This window comes from Triticum urartu, chromosome 7A (genome assembly GCF_056163025.1).
Source record: "Triticum urartu cultivar PI428250 chromosome 7A, HENAU_Tu73, whole genome shotgun sequence".
In the NCBI taxonomy this organism is placed as follows: Eukaryota; Viridiplantae; Streptophyta; class Magnoliopsida; order Poales; family Poaceae; genus Triticum; species Triticum urartu.
Genome location: NC_141879.1, coordinates 304662695 through 304680271, shown reverse-complemented (window position 1 = coordinate 304680271; position 17577 = coordinate 304662695). Strand labels below are relative to the sequence as shown.

Below are 17577 nucleotides of genomic sequence, written 5' to 3'. Positions count from 1 at the left end.
GAGCATTTCTTAAATATTTAATTTTGAAAGAACCATGTACTTTAAACAAATGGTGTACCTCTTTTTTATAACGTAGGAATGTATTATTATTATTATTATTATTTGAATATATTTAAATTCAAATCATTTTAAAAATAAACTTTATAAAATCATGAAAGCTATTTAGAATGCATGAACATTGTTTTAATCCATGAACTCTTAAAAAATTCATGAAAATTTTATAAATTTTGGGTAACATTTTTAATATGTATTTTCTTGGTGGCTTCGGCTGGTAATATGTAGTCCCTCCCTAAAGAAATATAATAGCGTTTAGATCACTATTTTTACAGAGGAATTATTTGTTTTAGCGAAGTATATTTAAAGAAAATTTTATCTTTTTTGAGGATCTTTTAGAGAATTTATCTTATTTTTTAGCAAATTTAGAGATTTTTTTGAGAATTTATATTTTTTGAGAACTTTATTTTTTTAGGATCTTTTAGAGAATTTATCTTATTTTTTGAGATTTACAATGGAGGCGTCTGAAGAAAGAATAGCAGACGCGCAAAGTAGCCCTCAAAAGAAAAAAAAAGCAGACGCGCAGAGAAAGGAGGGGAAGCAGAGGAGGGCCGGAGCGCCGCTGGCCACATCAACATTCCGGCGACCCCGGGCGCGGCGGCAACGACTCCGGCGACGACGGCGCGGTAACTCCGGTAACTCCTGGCTGTCCTGTAGGGGGTTCCCATTGCCGGGAGTTGGATTAGTCATTTCGTGCTTCTGCTCCGACTCGGGGTCTAGGTCGGGAGTTCTATCTGCAATCCGAGCGCGGCCGGGAGTTAGATTAGTCACTCCAATCTGAGGCCCCGCTTCATAAATAAGGGGAGGGGTTCCAAGACCTATAAGTAACACACCATTGCCAGGTTAGATAGATAGATCTGGATCCCCATTGTCGTCTCCTTGCCCTTCCGGCTCGTTTCTTCTCCTGTACTGGCGACCTTGTAACCACCAGAACAAAAAAATCAATCTTTAGGGCCGGAAGATCCATTGCAGAAGCATGCCTAAGCGTCAGCACTCGCACCTCGACGGCGACCGCACCGGAAAAAGGCCGCGGCGTGCGCCGAAGAAGCACCTCTACCTGGTGCTGGATGATTGGGACACGGGCTTCAGCATCTACAAGGTTGATGCCGACACTTTGCAAGATACCTGCACCAGCGACGTGCAGTTAGGGTTCCCTGGCCCTCCCATCCTCTGGTTTCCTGTGCCAGTATGCCATCTTGGCATGAGCTTCACGGCCTTTGGTAACAGCATCTTCATCGCCACCAACCCACACTGTCCACAGACTCCCATCCTCGTATATGATACCGAGATAGCGGGAATCACCATCGGGCCAAGCCTACCACGTTCACTGCTTGGCGGCATTGACATCTCTGTGGCCGCCGGTGATAAGTTGTATGCATTGACATCTCGCCATGACGGCGAGCAGCACTCTTTTGAGGCCATGTCTTGGGCAGCCACGGGAAGCGATGAGCTTGAGGATCCACGGCCAGCCATGGATTGGTCCTGGAAAAGGGTGCCATCGCCACCGCCATTTGCCATGGATGATACAATTTCCTCTTACGCGCTGCACCCGGATGGGCACACCATATTCATGTCTGCACACGATAGTCTTTATCAACATGTTCCAAAGGGTACCTTCTCATTTGACACCAAGCGTTCTGAGTGGAGGTGGCATGGGGAATGGGCACTACCTTTCCAAGGACAAGGCTACTACGACAGCGAGCTAGACGCATGGGTTGGGCTCCGTAAAGACGGGTACATTTGTGCCTGTGAAGTCGCCTCCCGCAGCCGCGAAAGTGCTGTGCAGCCATATTGTAAGATTGCGAAGGAGAAGTTGTTCCTCAAAGTCCCGGAGCGGCGGCTGGCAGCAATAAGGGCCACTCTCGCGTACATGGGCAACAGCAACTTTTGCCTTGTCGATTGTGTGCAGCGCGACGGAGTGGAGCCTACATGCATCGTCGATTGTTGCGTGCTCCATATGAGCACGTTTGGGCTTAAGTATGATCACAGGGGAGAGCTGCAAACCACGCGCCACTGCTCTAGCTCTTGTGTAGTGTCCAAGCATATCCTGTCCTTTTCTCCTGTAGTGTTCTAGATGTAATTAAGAAGTGTTTTGCTTGTTTTATGCAAGACCTGCTGTGTAATCTTGATGTAAACTGCTGTGATATGTGGCACTACTATGAAGAGAAATAAAAAGAAGTTGGTTCCCTTTTGCAATTTTCTTGAACCTGAGCCCAGAGATGGTCACATGTTTCAAGAACTAAAAGCGTTGTACTTTTGTGCTTGCGATATCACAATTGACAGGGATTAGAAAAGGTGGTGCAACTAAAGTAGTGTTTATTCATTTTTTTCCTCCAAAGATTAGATGATCCTGTATCTAACTGCCATGATCATTCTTTCGCAACTAAGAGTTATAAGATCCCCATGTCTGGTCACTACATCTTATTTCAGGATTAGTGGCAGGGAAGTGTCTAGTCATCTCTCCTGAGGTATAGTCATCAGAAAAACAATGGCAGGAAAGCAGGATTAATGGCATGGATAGATTGGTAGAATAAAACCTTGAACGCAGTACCTCTGTTATACGTGACTAACATGTTTTCTCAAGATCCTTATGTACTACTACCTTATATGTTCATGCATAAGGAGTTAGGATTGGATGGAACCCAAGCTTTCCAATGTTGTTGCAGTTCTCTTTTCAGTATAAAGCCCGAAATTGCCAGCGGATGGCCAGTGAGATAAAAAGCGAAAGAATGGGTCATACGCACTCCTCTTATAGATAGGACGAACAAAGAACAGAAAGCAGTTTGAAACAGCATAGTGTCGGCTGTCAAGTTGTTTGCATGACATAGCAGATTGATTTAAATGCAGTAACAACTTAACAATGGCCTTGGACATAAGTTATTTCCGAGGAACAGTTGACCAGGAAGCATCCTTTCTTGCAAGTTGCAACCCTTTTAGTGTTTGTTGTTCACCCTCTGGAACAATTCATGCCCCAACTAGGAGACCGATGGTTATAGTTTCATCTGAAATTGTTCGAGTTGTACAATCCAAAGAATGGTGGAGTCAAGATTAAATGGTATGCAACCCTCTTTTCTTTTTTGCAGGGTAAATGATATGCAACTACCGTTGCTTTTGACATTGTGGCCACATTGAGATCAAATATATTAAATATTTGGGTACATGAGATGAAATATTTCGGGCTACAAATTAGGAGAACACTGGTGGTAAGATCCATATTCCTTGAGGTACACAAGTATTTCAAATATATAAAATAGTGAGTATATTTTTGTATTTTTGCTATGAGGAAATCCTTCCTCTTTCTTCCACCCAGTATGATGGAAAATTCTGCAGACTGTTAGTCTTTGGAATGTCTGCAGAACATGATTACTTCATTAGCAAACTGTAGTTTCTACCTCCAACCATCATATTCAACTGTTTATACCTATTACTGTTAGACGGACAAGCTCGATCACCTTGAAAAATCAAAATCAGAGAAACATCCCTATTTTACAGATCACTGGTGTTGTTGGAAAATTTCATGTTGTTTCATATCCTATGGTGATTCCTGGTTGTCTGCTGGATGAAGATGGGATTGCTTGGGTTTTGAGAAACATCTACTCCGTCAGGTTGGCTTATCATGTGCTCACTGATGATGCTGGCCAGGAAAGAAACCTGAGAGTGGCTTGTGCAGCTTGCTCAACTGGCACTAAAGTGGTAAATTACCTGGATGGAAGAAGGTGTGGAAGATAAAAGTGCACAAAGCTTGCAATTTCTGGTGGAGAGCTCTGCATAATTTCAAGTAGGGGATGGAAGGCCGCTCACCAGCAGGAGTTTGGGCTCAATCATGAAGAGTTGAAGGTCAATCCTTCCGGTGCGGATTTATCTTTCTGATGAAGCTTACAGCCGTGTTGATGGATCATATAGAAGGTTCAGGAGCGTACAGTTTTTAAATTTGTTCAGCACACACATACATACTCCCTCTGTAAATGTAAGCATTTTGGTATAGAGGGAGTAGTTGATAGCGTTTTTTATACTGGGAGATTCCCAAAGCACATATGTTCATGGACCGTTGCTCATATGAGTTACTCCCTCCGTTCACTTTTGTAAGTCATTTCAGACAATTCAAAATATGTTGTTTTGCACATTGTCTGAAATGTCTTCAAGGTCTTATAAAAGTGAACAGAGGGAGTAGTACATTTCTAGCTTTTATGATCGCTCCGTCAGAATACTAATTTCTGTTTCTTTTATGGAACATTGATATCTCTCGCTTGCTCGCTCAATGTTGAGGCCAGGGTGCGTATATTGTTGAGTAGCTTCATCTCTGCGAGATCCTCAGCATTGCAGGTGCAGATCATGCCCAAGGCTGACGATGCCTTCTCCTGGAGGTGGACCACGTCCCGCCACCGCTGGGGCTGTCCACTTGTTGCCGGTTAATATCGGCATCATCGGCGTGTTCCAGAACGCCGGCTTCGACATTGCCGGCTCTGCTGGCGGCGGCGACGACCTCTCGATGTACTGCCTGGAGCAGAGCACCTCCTGCACGAAACAGAGCAATCAATAGAACACTTGGGTTCCAAGAACAGAGCAAACATTAACAGGCAGTCAAGCAGATGGATGATGCTCTTGATCACGTCTCTCCGCAGAAGAGTTTCCAGCACCATGAACACATTGTGCACTCGTGCTTGCTAAACTTTGTTATAAGGGGAAAATATCAAGTGCTACGATGTATGGGGCCCCAAAAGTAGCACATTTTTGCAAAACTTGCGAGAGAAACTCGAGATTGCAGAGCGTTGATCGGCAGGCCCAGAAAATTTGGCCTTGTTCGGCCAATACACGCATCACCATAGTACACTTGGGGGAGGCATATCGAGCTCCAACCGCTGCAACTGGGGCACATGCACCTTGACTTGTACCGCTACATGCTGCCGGCAGGCGATTGGACATGCGGCACGGCTGGTACATGTGCCGTGTCATCTCTCTCCAGCGGCTCGGAGTCGGAGGGGAGCGATTCCCCCAGTGACATACATACAGTCCTTCAAGCAAACAAGTGAAATCAGGAAATCAAACACCAGAAAGAAAACAAATCAGGAAATAAATAAAACACCAAAAAGTGGCATAGACGCAACAACGGCGTGGGTTCTCTGGCGACGCGGCAGGCTTCGGCAGCCGTGGGGAGAGGTCTGTCTCGGCTCCCATGCATGGTAGGGTTTGATTGGATCCGAGTGACTGATTTGGTGCACGATTGGGGCTAACCAGGATAGATGGGGGCATGCACCATGGTGGCCAGTGGCGGCGGGACAACCGTGATGGATTATGGATGGTGTTGAGGACCCACTCATGGCAGCTTATAGGCGCGAGGTGGATATTGTAGCAGGTCACTTTAAGGGTTATCAGGTGGAGCACATTGACCGGCGCAAGAATGAAGCAGCAGATGCTCTAAGCCGGCTGGGATCTCAGCGTAAACCGGTACCACCAAATACCTTTCTAGATATCTTGCATAACCCGTCTATAAAGTTGCCTACAGAGGAGGATTTAGCTGTTCCTGATCCGCAGGCCCAATTGGTAGCCGCTTTACATGCCACTCCGGATTGGACGGTTCCATATTTGGCGTATCTGAACCGGGGTGAGTTACCAGATGATGAGCTTTTCGCTAGACAGATAATCCGTCGGTCCAAGTCTATGGTTGTTCACAATGGCGAGTTACACCGTTCTAACGTTTTAGGCATATTCCAACGTTGTGTTTCTCCTGAAGAAGGACAAGAGATTCTATGTGAAATCCATGAAGGGGATTGCGGTCACCATGCCGGTTCAAAATCCTTGGTGGCTAAAGCTTTCCGACATGGGTTCTACTGGTTGACAGCTCATTCTGATGCGGAGGATCTGGTAAAGCGGTGTGACGCTTGTCAGAAATTTTCACGTCGAGCTCATGTTCCGGCTCAAGAGTTACGCATGATTCCCATCACTTGGTCGTTTGCTACTTGGGGGCTTGATATGGTTGGACCCTTTAAGCGATCCAAGGACAAGAAGACCCACCTGTTGGTGGCGGTTGACAAGTTCACTAAATGGGTTGAAGCGGAGCCCATCAGTAAATGTGATGCAGCCACGGCGGTTCAATTTCTCAAAAAAATTATTTTCCGTTTTGGTTTTCCACACAGCATCATCACAGATAATGGTACGAACCTTTCTAAAGGTGAAATGGAGGAGTTTTGCAAACGAGAGCACATCCGACTTGATGTAGCGTCCGTGGCTCACCCCCAGTCTAATGGTCAAGCTGAGAGGGCGAATCAAGAGATCCTGAAGGGTATCAAGACTCGGCTTATGGTCCCTTTGAAGCGGACTCCGGGTTGTTGGGTGGAAGAATTACCATCTGTGTTATGGAGTATAAATACCACCCCAAACCGATCTACGGGTTATACACCTTTTTTCATGGTTTATGGGGCTGAGGCCGTCCTCCCAAGTGATATTCGTCATGACTCGCCCCGGGTTGCGAATTATATTGAAGCGGACAACGAGCAAGCACGCCAAGAGGCGCTGGACCTGTTAGATGAGAAACGGGACATGGCTTTGGCTCGGTCGGCGGTTTATCAACAAGACCTACGGCATTATCACAGCCGCCGGGTTAAGACAAGAACCTTTCAAGAAGGCGATTTGGTGCTCCGGCTCATTCAAGACCAGACCGATATGCATAAGTTATCCCCACCTTGGGAAGGGCCCTTTGTGGTCAGTAAAGATCTGCACAACGGATCATACTACCTCATTGACGTTCGAGAAGACTCACGCAGCTCTGAGGAGGAGACCCGGCGGCCATGGAACATAGCTCTCCTACGGCCTTATTACACTTGAAGCCACAGGCTTTTCTTATGTACATATTTCAACAATGTCTATATTATGACCAATATAATAAACCGGCATCCTTGCTATTAAGCAGGGTCTCCGTCGTTCTCTTCAAATATCTGTTTTGCTTGGGGGCTTCAACTAATAAAGCGAAGTACTACCTGTTAAACCGGCTATCATGCCACCACCTAGCTTGGGAGCTTCACACCCAAGGGGCCAAAGAGAGTTTGGTTACTCAAAGCATGACTCAAACATAGGCACCCATTGAGCACAGCTCACAAAGTTACTTGGGGGCTCTTTGTGTCAAATACCAAAGAGTTTGAAAGGACCCTTGTAGCCGGGTATCGACCCACGGCTTGGAAGCTTGGTGTATTCACCTAAAACCCCGGGTTAACCTGCCTTCATCAAGTAAGCCACTCCTATCCAGGTAATCCTGGCATGACCCGTCGAACGTTTGACAGTTACTCTCATTGAGACCCTAAACTTGTCGAAGTTAAAACGATGATTGGTTAGTTGGAGGCCCATCTTAAAAGGCTTTGTCAAAATGGTTTAACTCAGTGGCCTGGCAGCCCATGAAAAGCCTCGATTTGGGCCTGGCAGCCCTTGAAAAGCCTTGACCATGGTTTTTTTTGCTTCTTGCCAAGTTTTTTGTTCTTTCATAATATTTATGTTAACCCGGTGTTTCTTAACCCGGTATGGCTTACGGATCTTTTCTGTTAAAGCATACAATTAAAGGTAACCCGACATCCTTCAAACCGGTCTGGCTCTGACACCTTGTCTCCAGCAATCATCCGGCGTTCATCACAACCCGGTTTTATATCATATATACCAGCATTGCATGGTGGAAGTTGGGTTTTCACCCTTACTAAAGTAAAAATTGGTAAAACAACAGCATAGTTTCATATCACAGATTTTCTCTTATGCAGACACAGGGATTGCATAATATTGTGAAAGTACATAAGCCAGTACTGAAATTATCATGACGGATCAAGGCAAAAGTATATCCCGGTGCACGATGGCAACATATCAAAGTATTTTCGCTAGCCTATTACAAGGCGCTTTAAGGCCCAAAATATGGTGTTGTTTCCAACTGAACAAAGTTTATGGAGCATCAATCAGATTGCCGGATCAAGCCTCATTACCATGTTGATGTGAAGTTGATGGGTCATTTGGCGTCGGATCAGCCTCCTTCTCCTCACCTAGTGGCTGGAAGTCCGCGGTGGTCCAGTCAATCTGGGTTAAAGCCTGAAAGACAACTTCTTCACTGATAAGTTCCGATGGATCAACGTCAGGGGCATAAGTGTGCTTACGGATTGGCGGAATAAGATTTTGCACTTCCGGCATGACAGCGTTAATCCGTTTGTTGTTGGCATCATAATAAGACCGGTGAACAGTCAAGTTAGCATCTTCTGCCAGCTAACTCGCCAGAGGACGCATTTCCCTTGTCACATTTTAAAGGGCTTCGTCATCAAAATCTGCCCCGTTTTCTTGTGTGCTTGGAAAGCCTTTGGCGAGGTCAACCGGATCCAGGTCGGCTATCCACGCTTTGGCTCGGGTGAGTGCCAACAAAGCGCCAGCCCTGGCAGCGGATCGCTTCACCTCTTCTATCTGTGCTGGTGCCATGGATAGCCTTGCCAGAGTGTCCTTGATCAGTGTTGGGGCCGGATTATCGTAGGATGCTGCGCAGATAACCCGTTGGGCACCAGCATACAGTTGTTCAATCAGAGTATATGCTACTTTTAGTTTCATCCATACATCCGAGCCCAGATGAGTAATGCGGCTACCTACAACGGTTTAAGGATTTCATATTTCAACCGGCACCTTACAAGATGGCTATTTCAGATGCCTTGGTAGGAGTACTTACCAAATACTGTAGAGGTCATGGCATTAACTTGATGCTTCAATCCAGAAAGCTCCTCTGCCACCGGTTTAAGAGCTGACTCGGCGTCTTCAGCCCGTTTCCGCAATGCATCCTTCTCAGTGTCCCAATTGGCACGTTCAGTCTTGAATCCTTCTTTAAGTTATTCCAGGGAAGTAAAAACGGCTCTTAGCTCATCTTTGGCCTTGGAAGATTCTTCTTGATGGGATTTGATACTTTCTTGAAGATCGGCAATTTGAGTGCGTTGATGGTTTATATCAGCCTGCCACAATCAAAGGAGCATATCAATATTTTATCAAAGTCCCAAGTATACAACTAGTTATACACTTGGCACTTGGGGGCTAATGCGGATTGCTTCTTTACTACTTCTTGTTCAAAGTCTCGAGGATTAATACAAGTTTCAATCCTGGCACTTGGGGGCTAATGTATATTTGCTCAAGAACATAAGCAAGGAAAAGTCAACAATGTGCAGTATGGAAGATCGAAAGTCCCGGTTTATCTTTGCAAGTTAAACCGGCCCTTGGGGGCTAAAAGATACAAGGCAGTGAGGATACAAGATAAGGACGAAAATTATCACCTCATAGTGTTCCTTCATCAGATTTACCAAATCGGCTTCATAATCTCGGCTTGCATAAAGCCGGTTCAAGAATCCGGAATGAAGATCCTGGGCAGAAAGATTAGCATATTGTGACAAGTCAGCCTCCATCTTCCCCTTGCCCATAGAAACAAACTCGTCCTTGGCGGTATGTTTTGCCAAGATAACTGGATTGCCCGGGGCGGTATAAGCAGTGCCAGTAACAACAACGTCATCATCTTTGGCTGGGTTTGGAGTGGTAGAAGGGTTTGGCGGATTAGCAGTTGAGTTCAGTGGATCAACAACTGGACTTGCAGGTGTAGCATGTGGACTTGATGTGCCCTCATGTGTAGCCGGATCAGCTTCCGGCGGATCAGCATTGGTAGCTGGCTCCGGCGGGACAGAATCATCCATGATATTATCAAGATTTTCATCAGCATTTTCAGGAGTCTCCTCCGGTTCAACTTCGCCAGTAGGGGCACTAGTCTTATCCTTCTTGCTCAGACGAGCTTTGGCACTAATATTAAAACAAGGATTAGCATGATTAACCGAATTATGAAGGAAAAATGGAGGGCTGCATACTTACCCAGGGACGGTTTTCAGTGGAGGCAGCTGAGTAGTGGATGAACCGCTAGACGAATTAGAAGACACCTAGTAATTTGAATGGATTGGGAGGGCATCGGAAAAACCCCTTCAAAGGATAAAGTTTTTCAGGAGAACAAGCAACCTTTGGACGACGTTTCCGGTTTGGTGTATGAGGTAAACCGGAAGAAGTGACCTGTTGACCGTTGTGCCGGGTTGTGCGACGCCCTTCAGTTTGCTGTGTCTTCAAAGAAAGTTTTTGACCCAAATAAGCAAGAGGGTGAGAGCATTTCACTTTCCGAACTACACGGCGAAATCTTTGAACCGGCACAAGTTCTGAGTCAGAAAGGCAAATTACCTCAACATGATCTGCACGGCTGGCCTCCGCATCATCCTGGGAGTAATCATTATCAATAAGGTGTATGAAATAGAAGCCAAGGGAGTCAAGTTTTACCTCTTCAGCCGAGTCACTGACATCTTCTGGCGGTTCAGAAGACTCAGCAGTTTTCTTCTTGACAGTTCTCTTGGTGGCCTTGCTCTTGACACGAGGAGCCTTGGCCGGTTTTTCTTGCGGTTTCCTTTTCCAGAAGGAGCTATTGGCCTGCGGGATTGCACAAAGGGTTATTATAGAAGTGTTAAAGCGGAGAAGGATCAGGAAGGTACAAGGTTAAAGTTTTTACCGCCGGCAGTTTGTTGGAGGCATAATAAGGGCGCAGACCGGTTTGAGTGCATACGGCGAGCGGTTCGTCAAGTATTTTCTTTACACTCTCAGTAACTTCATCATCAGTCAGTTCTATTTCATTAAACCGTTGTGGGTCATTGGTCTTGCCGGTATATTCACACATCAATCCGGGCCGGCGGCTTAAAGGTAGAATACACCATGAAACCCAACAGCGGACGAGATCCACACCAGTTAAACCATTGGCAAGGAAAGCCCGGAGTTTGGCGAGTTGAGGTGCGTAGGCTTGTCATTCTTTGGCAGACAATCGTTGAGGTAAAGGGTGGCTATTGCTAAGCCGGTGCGGACGGTAGCCCGGCAAAGGATTTTCTTCAGCAGGGGCAGTGTTCTGACAATAGAACCAAGTTTGGTTCCAGTCTTTTGGATGGCTGTGAAGTTTAGCGTGAGGAAATTCAACCTCTTTCCTCTTTTGAATCGACACGCCACCAAGTTCAGTATTGGGACCGTCAGAAAATTCGGTCCGGCGGTTTAAGTGGAAGAGGTCTCGAAAGAGATCAACGGTTGGTTCTTCTTGCAGGTAAACCTCGCAGAATACTTGGAAATCGCATATGTTGGACACAGAATTTTGTCCAATGTCTTGAGGATGGAGCTGGAAGCTGGCAAGTACATCCCGGAAAAAATTTGATCCGGGGGGACTAAACCCTCGAGCTAAATGTTGCATAAACATAATCACTTCTCCATCTTGAGGCTCAGGAGGGCACTCAGGGCCCGGAACTCGCCAACGAAGGACATTTTTTGGAGCTAAAGCACCCGTGATGACATATCCATTGATTTGCGTCTCTGTGATCCGAGATGGAACCCAATTGCAAGCAGCAAATTGCTTCGCCATCTCACAAGGTCTGTAAAAAGGAAAATGGACGGTTTACGATTAACAGTTCATGTGTATTTATCAAATGTTAAACCGGCAATTTAATCAAAGTGTGCATACGAAGTGAACCGGGCATTGCCATTCAAGTCTAGATGGCAGTTTAAGTGAGGGCTAATGGCATATGATGGATTATCAACTACTAAAGGTTAAACCGCCCTTGGGAGGCAGAACCCAATCTGAAAATCTGCTAAGTGTTGCAGAAACAAGTTTCACAAGATGGTGATATAATTTTGGATCTACCGTCGTTCAATAAAGAAATTTTTCTGAGCCCTACAATGGTGAGAAGCAAAACAGGGAAGGTTCAGATAAGGATCTATCCAGGAATAGTAAGATGCTGTAGTACGGCAGAGTAAAGCTACAGATCCAGCCGCAAAGAGAAACTATCAGGCCTAGCTAGATTCAATAAGATGCTCAAGGAAAAGCAGATAAACACTGATGAACGCTGATGAACACTGATGAACACCGAAGAAACTTCGAACCCTTAATGTAGATCTAATAAGAAAAGGAGTATTTACCAGGGCCACGCAGCGGCGGAGTATCACATGAGATCTGGTACGAACAGGGTGATGCAGTGGCCTAGTTGGTGCAGACTTGAAGATCGACGACTGTGGTGGCGGCGATGCTTGAGGTCTTCGGGTCGCGAGGAGGAAGACGACGCGAAGAGGAAAGGGGGAAAATGGAAGGAGCCCTGGTCTTATTTATAAAGGAAGAGGGATAAAACGGCAGGTGCGAAAATTGAGGAGTCTAAGCGGCAAAAGAGGATGCAGCTGTCGCCTCGATCTTCGGGAATTAATTAAAGAGAAGGGGATCTTCATAAATCTTTTTATACCGGGATGACATCACAAGGATTTACTGTAGTGACAGAAGATGACGTCATGGCGGTTCACCAAAATTCACAGGGAGAAGACAATATGGCGGTTTACGAGAGTTGTTAGAAATTCCAGTAGTTTTTCTAAGGATTGAAGATTGACATAAACAGGTTCAAATCAATCCGGGGCCTAATGTTGAGGATATAACTACTAAGGGTAAACCGCCCAGGAGGGGCCGGTTCACCTTCCGCTATACTGAAACCCAAGAAGACCCAGAAGATGGCGCTTTACGAATGAAGCTTAGAGGCCCAGAGCCCACGGGCGATTTAGGGCCCATGATAGTAAACCGCCATGATTGTATAAACTTATATTGTAAGATAGAAAAGAGGAGACCGAGGCAGACACTTGTATGAGCCAGCCCCGGGACTCTATAGACCGGCCGGGGTCCTCCTGAGTATATAAAGGGGTGACCCGGCGACAGTTCAGGGCAGAGAGACAACAACTCGAGACTCAGGCAAAGCGTATTCGCTCCCTGGTCATCGAAACCCAAGCAATTCCATCACAACTAGACGTAGGCTTTTACCTTCATCGAAGGGGCCGAACTAGTATAAACTCCCGTGTCCTTTGTCTGATTTAACCCCTTCAAGCTAACCCGTAGCGATGGCTCCACGACTAAGTCCTTTCAAGAGGACATCTGATGTGTTAATTCCACGACAGATGGGCTTAGGCCCATGTAAGACAATAATCCCTAGTTAAGCTCTAAGGCCCATACATGTGTACGGCAAGTGGTGGGAAGTGTGAAAAGTTTAGTCCCATACTGCTACGGTAAGAAGAGTGAGACATCTTTATAAGGGCTGCTCTACCAATTGCTATTGGGAGCTTGGGAATATGAGATGTACACGCGCGCTCCTCCTCCTCCGCCGTCCGCCTCGTCACGGCGCACGCGCCGCGAGTTGCGGGAATGAGCCGAGCCAAAGCTTTGGCCTGGCCAACCGGAGGGTACGACTCGTTCATCCCCTATTTGCTCATTCATGTGTTTGCCGTATATATGATGTTCATAGATGTTCCGGTTCTATGTACTATACGGCCTTTATTTTAGGCAGAACGTGTTCTGGGTTGGTGGTGTGTCTCCCACGGTAACGATTGCTTCTGAACAGGAGAATGCGTTTAGGGAGGCAACTACCATCTTTGTGGGCGCCGTTCTCACTGTGATCGGAGACAAGCTAGTCGACGCATATCTCCATATGCGCGTTGCCAATAATTTGTGGGATGTGCTCGAAGCTGTTGGGGAACGTAGTAATTTCAAAAAAATTCCTACGCACACGCAAGATCATGGTGATGCATAGCAATGAGAGGGGAGAGTGTTGTCTACGTACCCTCGTAGACCGAAGCGGAAGCGTTGACGCAACGTAGAGGAAGTAGTCGTACGTCTTTCCGGTCCAACCGATCCAAGCACCGTTACTCCGGCACCTCCGAGTTCTTGGCACACGTTCAGCTCGATGACGCTCCCCGGGCTCCAATCCAGAAAGCTTCGGGGAGGAGTTCCGTCAGCACGACGGCGTGGTGACGATCTTGATGTTCAACCGTCGCAGGGCTTCGCCTAAGCACCGCTACAATATGACCGAGGTGTAATATCGTGGAGGGGGGCACCGCACACGGCTAAGGAACGATCACGAAGATCAACTTGTGTGTCTATGGGGTGCCCCCTGCCCCCGTATATAAAGGAGTGGAGGAAGGGAGGGCCGGCCCTCTCTATGGCGCGCCCTAGGGGAGTCCTACTCCCACCGGGAGTAGGATTCCCCCTTTCCTAGTCCAACTAGGAGTCCTTCCAAGTATTAGGAGTAGGAGACAAGGAAGGGGAAGGGAGAAGGGAAGGAAGGAGGGGGCGCAGCCCCTCCCCCTAGTCCAATTCGGACTAGACCTTGGGGGGGCGCGGCCTGCCCTAGGCAGCCCCTCTTTCTTTCCCGTATGGCCCAATAAGGCCCAATACTTCTCCCGGCGAATTCCCATAACTCTCCGGTACTCCGAAAAATACCCGAATCACTCGGAACCTTTCCGATGTCCGAATATAGTCGTCCAATATATCGATCTTTACGTCTCGACCATTTCGAGACTCCTCGTCATGTCCCCGATCTCATACGGGACTCCGAACTCCTTCGGTACATCAAAACTCATAAACTCATAATATAACTGTCATCGAAACCTTAAGCGTGCGGACCCTACAGTTCGAGAACAATGTAGACATGACCGAGACACGTCTCCGGTCAATAACCAATAGCGGGACCTGGATGCCCATATTGGCTCCTACATATTCTACAAAGATCTTTATCGGTCAGACCGCATAACAACATACGTTGTTCCCTTTGTCAACGGTATGTTACTTGCCCGAGATTCGATCGTCGGTATCTCAATACCTAGTTCAATCTCGTTACCGGCAAGTCTCTTTACTCGTTCCGTAATACATCATCTCACAACTAACTCATTAGTTGCAATGCTCGCAAGGCTTATGTGATGTGCATTACCGAGAGGGCCCAGAGATACCTCTCCGACATTCGGAGTGACAAATCCTAATCTCGAAATACGCCAACCCAACAAGTACCTTCGGAGACACCTGTAGAGCACCTTTATGATCACCCAGTTACGTTGTGACGTTTGGTAGCACACGAAGTGTTCCTCCGGTAAACGGGAGTTGCATAATCTCATAGTCATAGGAACATGTATAAGTCATGAAGAAAGCAATAGCAACATACTAAACGATCGGGTGCTAAGCTAACGGAATGGGTCATGTCAATCAGATCATTCAACTAATGATGTGATCCCGTTAATCAAATAACAACTCTTTGTCCATGGTTAGGAAACATAACCATCTTTGATTAACGAGCTAGTCAAGTAGAGGCATACTAGTGACACTCTGTTTGTCTATGTATTCACACATGTTTTATGTTTCCGGTTAATACAATTCTAGCATGAATAATAAACATTTATCATGATATAAGGAAATAAATAATAACTTTATTATTGCCTCTAGGGCATATTTCCTTCAGTCTCCCACTTGCACTAGAGTCAATAATTTAGATCACATCGCCGTGTGATTTAACATCAATAGTTCACATCTTTATGTGATTGGTTCACATCTCCATGTGACTAACACCCAAAAGGGTTTACTAGATTCAATAATCTAGTTCACATCGCTATGTGATTAAGACCCAAAGAGTGATCATGTTTTGCTTGTGAGAGAAGTTTAGTCAACGGGTCTGCCACATTCAGATCCGTATGTATTTTGCAAATTTCTATGTCAACAATACTCTGCTCGGAGCTACTCTAGCTAATTGCTCCCACTTTCAATATGTATCTAGATTGAGACTTAGAGTCATCTAGATTGGTGTCAAAACTTGCATCAACGTAACCCTTTACGACGAACCTTTTTGTCACCTCCATAATCGAGAAACATATCCTTATTCCACTAAGGATAATTTTTGACCGCTTTCCAGTGATCTACTCCTAGATCACTATTGTACTCCCTCGCCAAACTCAGTGGTAGGGTATACAATAGATCTGGTACACAACATGGCATACTTTATAGAACCTATGGCCAAGGCATAGGGAATGACTTTCATTCTCTCTCTATCTTCTGCCGTGGTCGGGCTTTGAGTCTTACTCAATTTCTCACCTTGTAACACATGCAAGAACTCTTTCTTTGACTGTTCCATTTTGAACTACTTCAAAATCTTGTCAAGGTATGCACTCATTGAAAAAACTTATCAAGCGTCTTGATCTATCTCTATAGATTTTTATGCTCAATATGTAAGCAGCTTCACCGAGGTCCTTCTTCGAAAAACTCCTTTCAAATACTCCTTTATGCTTTGCAGAATAATTCTACATTATTTCCGATCAACAATATGTCATTTACATATACTTATCAGAAATGCTGTAGTGCTCCCACTCACTTTCTTGTAAATACAGGCTTCACCGCAAGTCTGTATAAAACTATATGCTTTGATCAACTCATCAAAGCGTATATTCCAACTCCAAGATGCTTGCACCAGTCCATAGATGGATCGCTGGAGCTTGCACATTTTGTTAACACTTTTAGGATCGACAAAACCTTCTGGTTGCATCATATACAACTCTTCTTAAATAAATCCATTAAGGAATGCAGTTTTGTTTATCCATTTGCCAGATTTCATAAAATGCGGCAATTGCTAACATGATTCGGATAGACTTAAGCATAGATACGAGTGAGAAACTCTCATCGTAGTCAACACCTTGAACTTGTCGAAAACCTTTTGCGACAATTCTAGCTTTGTAGATAGTGACACTACTATCAGCGTCTGTCTTCCTCTTGAAGATCCATTTATTTTCTATGGCTTGCCGGTCATCGGGCAAGTCAACCAAAGTCCACACTTTGTTCTCATACATGGATCCCATCTCAGATTTCATGGCCTCAAGCCATTTCGCGGAATCTGGGCTCACCATCGCTTCTTCATAGTTCGTAGGTTCGTCATGGTCTAGTAACATAACCTCCAGAACAGGATTACGTACCACTCCGGTGCGGATCTCACTCTGGTTTACCTACGAGATTCGGTAGTAACTTGATCTAAAGTTACATGATCATCATCATTAGCTTCCTCACTAATTGGTGTAGTAGTCACAAGAACAGATTTCTGTGATGAACTACTTTCCAATAAGGAGCAGGTACAGTTACCTCATCAAGTTCTACTTTCCTCCCACTCACTTCTTTCGAGAAAAATTTCTTCTCTAGAAAGTATCCATTCTCAGCAACGAATGTCTTGCCTTTGGATCTGTGATAGAAGGTGTACCCAACTGTCTCCTTTGGGTATCCTATGAAGACACATTTCTCCGATTTGGTTTTGAGCTTATCATGATGAAACCTTTTCTTATAAGCATCGCAACCCCAAACTTTAAGAAACGACAACTTTGGTTTCTTGCCAAACCATAGTTCATATTGTGCCGTCTCAACGGAGTTAGATGGTGCCCCTTTTTAACGTGAATGCAGCTGTCTCTAATGCATGATCCCAAAATGATATTGGTAAATCGGTAAGAAACATCATAGATTGTACTATATCCAATGTATGGTTATGACGTTCGGACACACCATTACACTGTGGTGTTCCAGGTGGCGTAAGTAGTGAAACTATTTCACATTGTTTTAACTGAAGGCCAAACTCGCAACTCAAATATTTTACCTCTGCGATCATATCGTAGAAACTTTTATTTTCTTGTTACGATGATTCTCCA

The 17577-nt window shown here is 45.5% G+C and overlaps 1 protein-coding gene across 1 annotated transcript; it reads left to right on the top strand.

The window, feature by feature from the left end:
* Window positions 1-1030: 1030 nt before the first annotated feature.
* On the top strand, window positions 1031-2128 carry LOC125525499 (uncharacterized). Its single transcript, XM_087536414.1, has one exon. The coding sequence runs from the start codon at window positions 1031-1033 to the stop codon at window positions 2126-2128; it is 1098 nt and encodes a 365-aa protein (XP_087392540.1).
* The last annotated feature ends 15449 nt before the right edge of the window (window positions 2129-17577 follow it).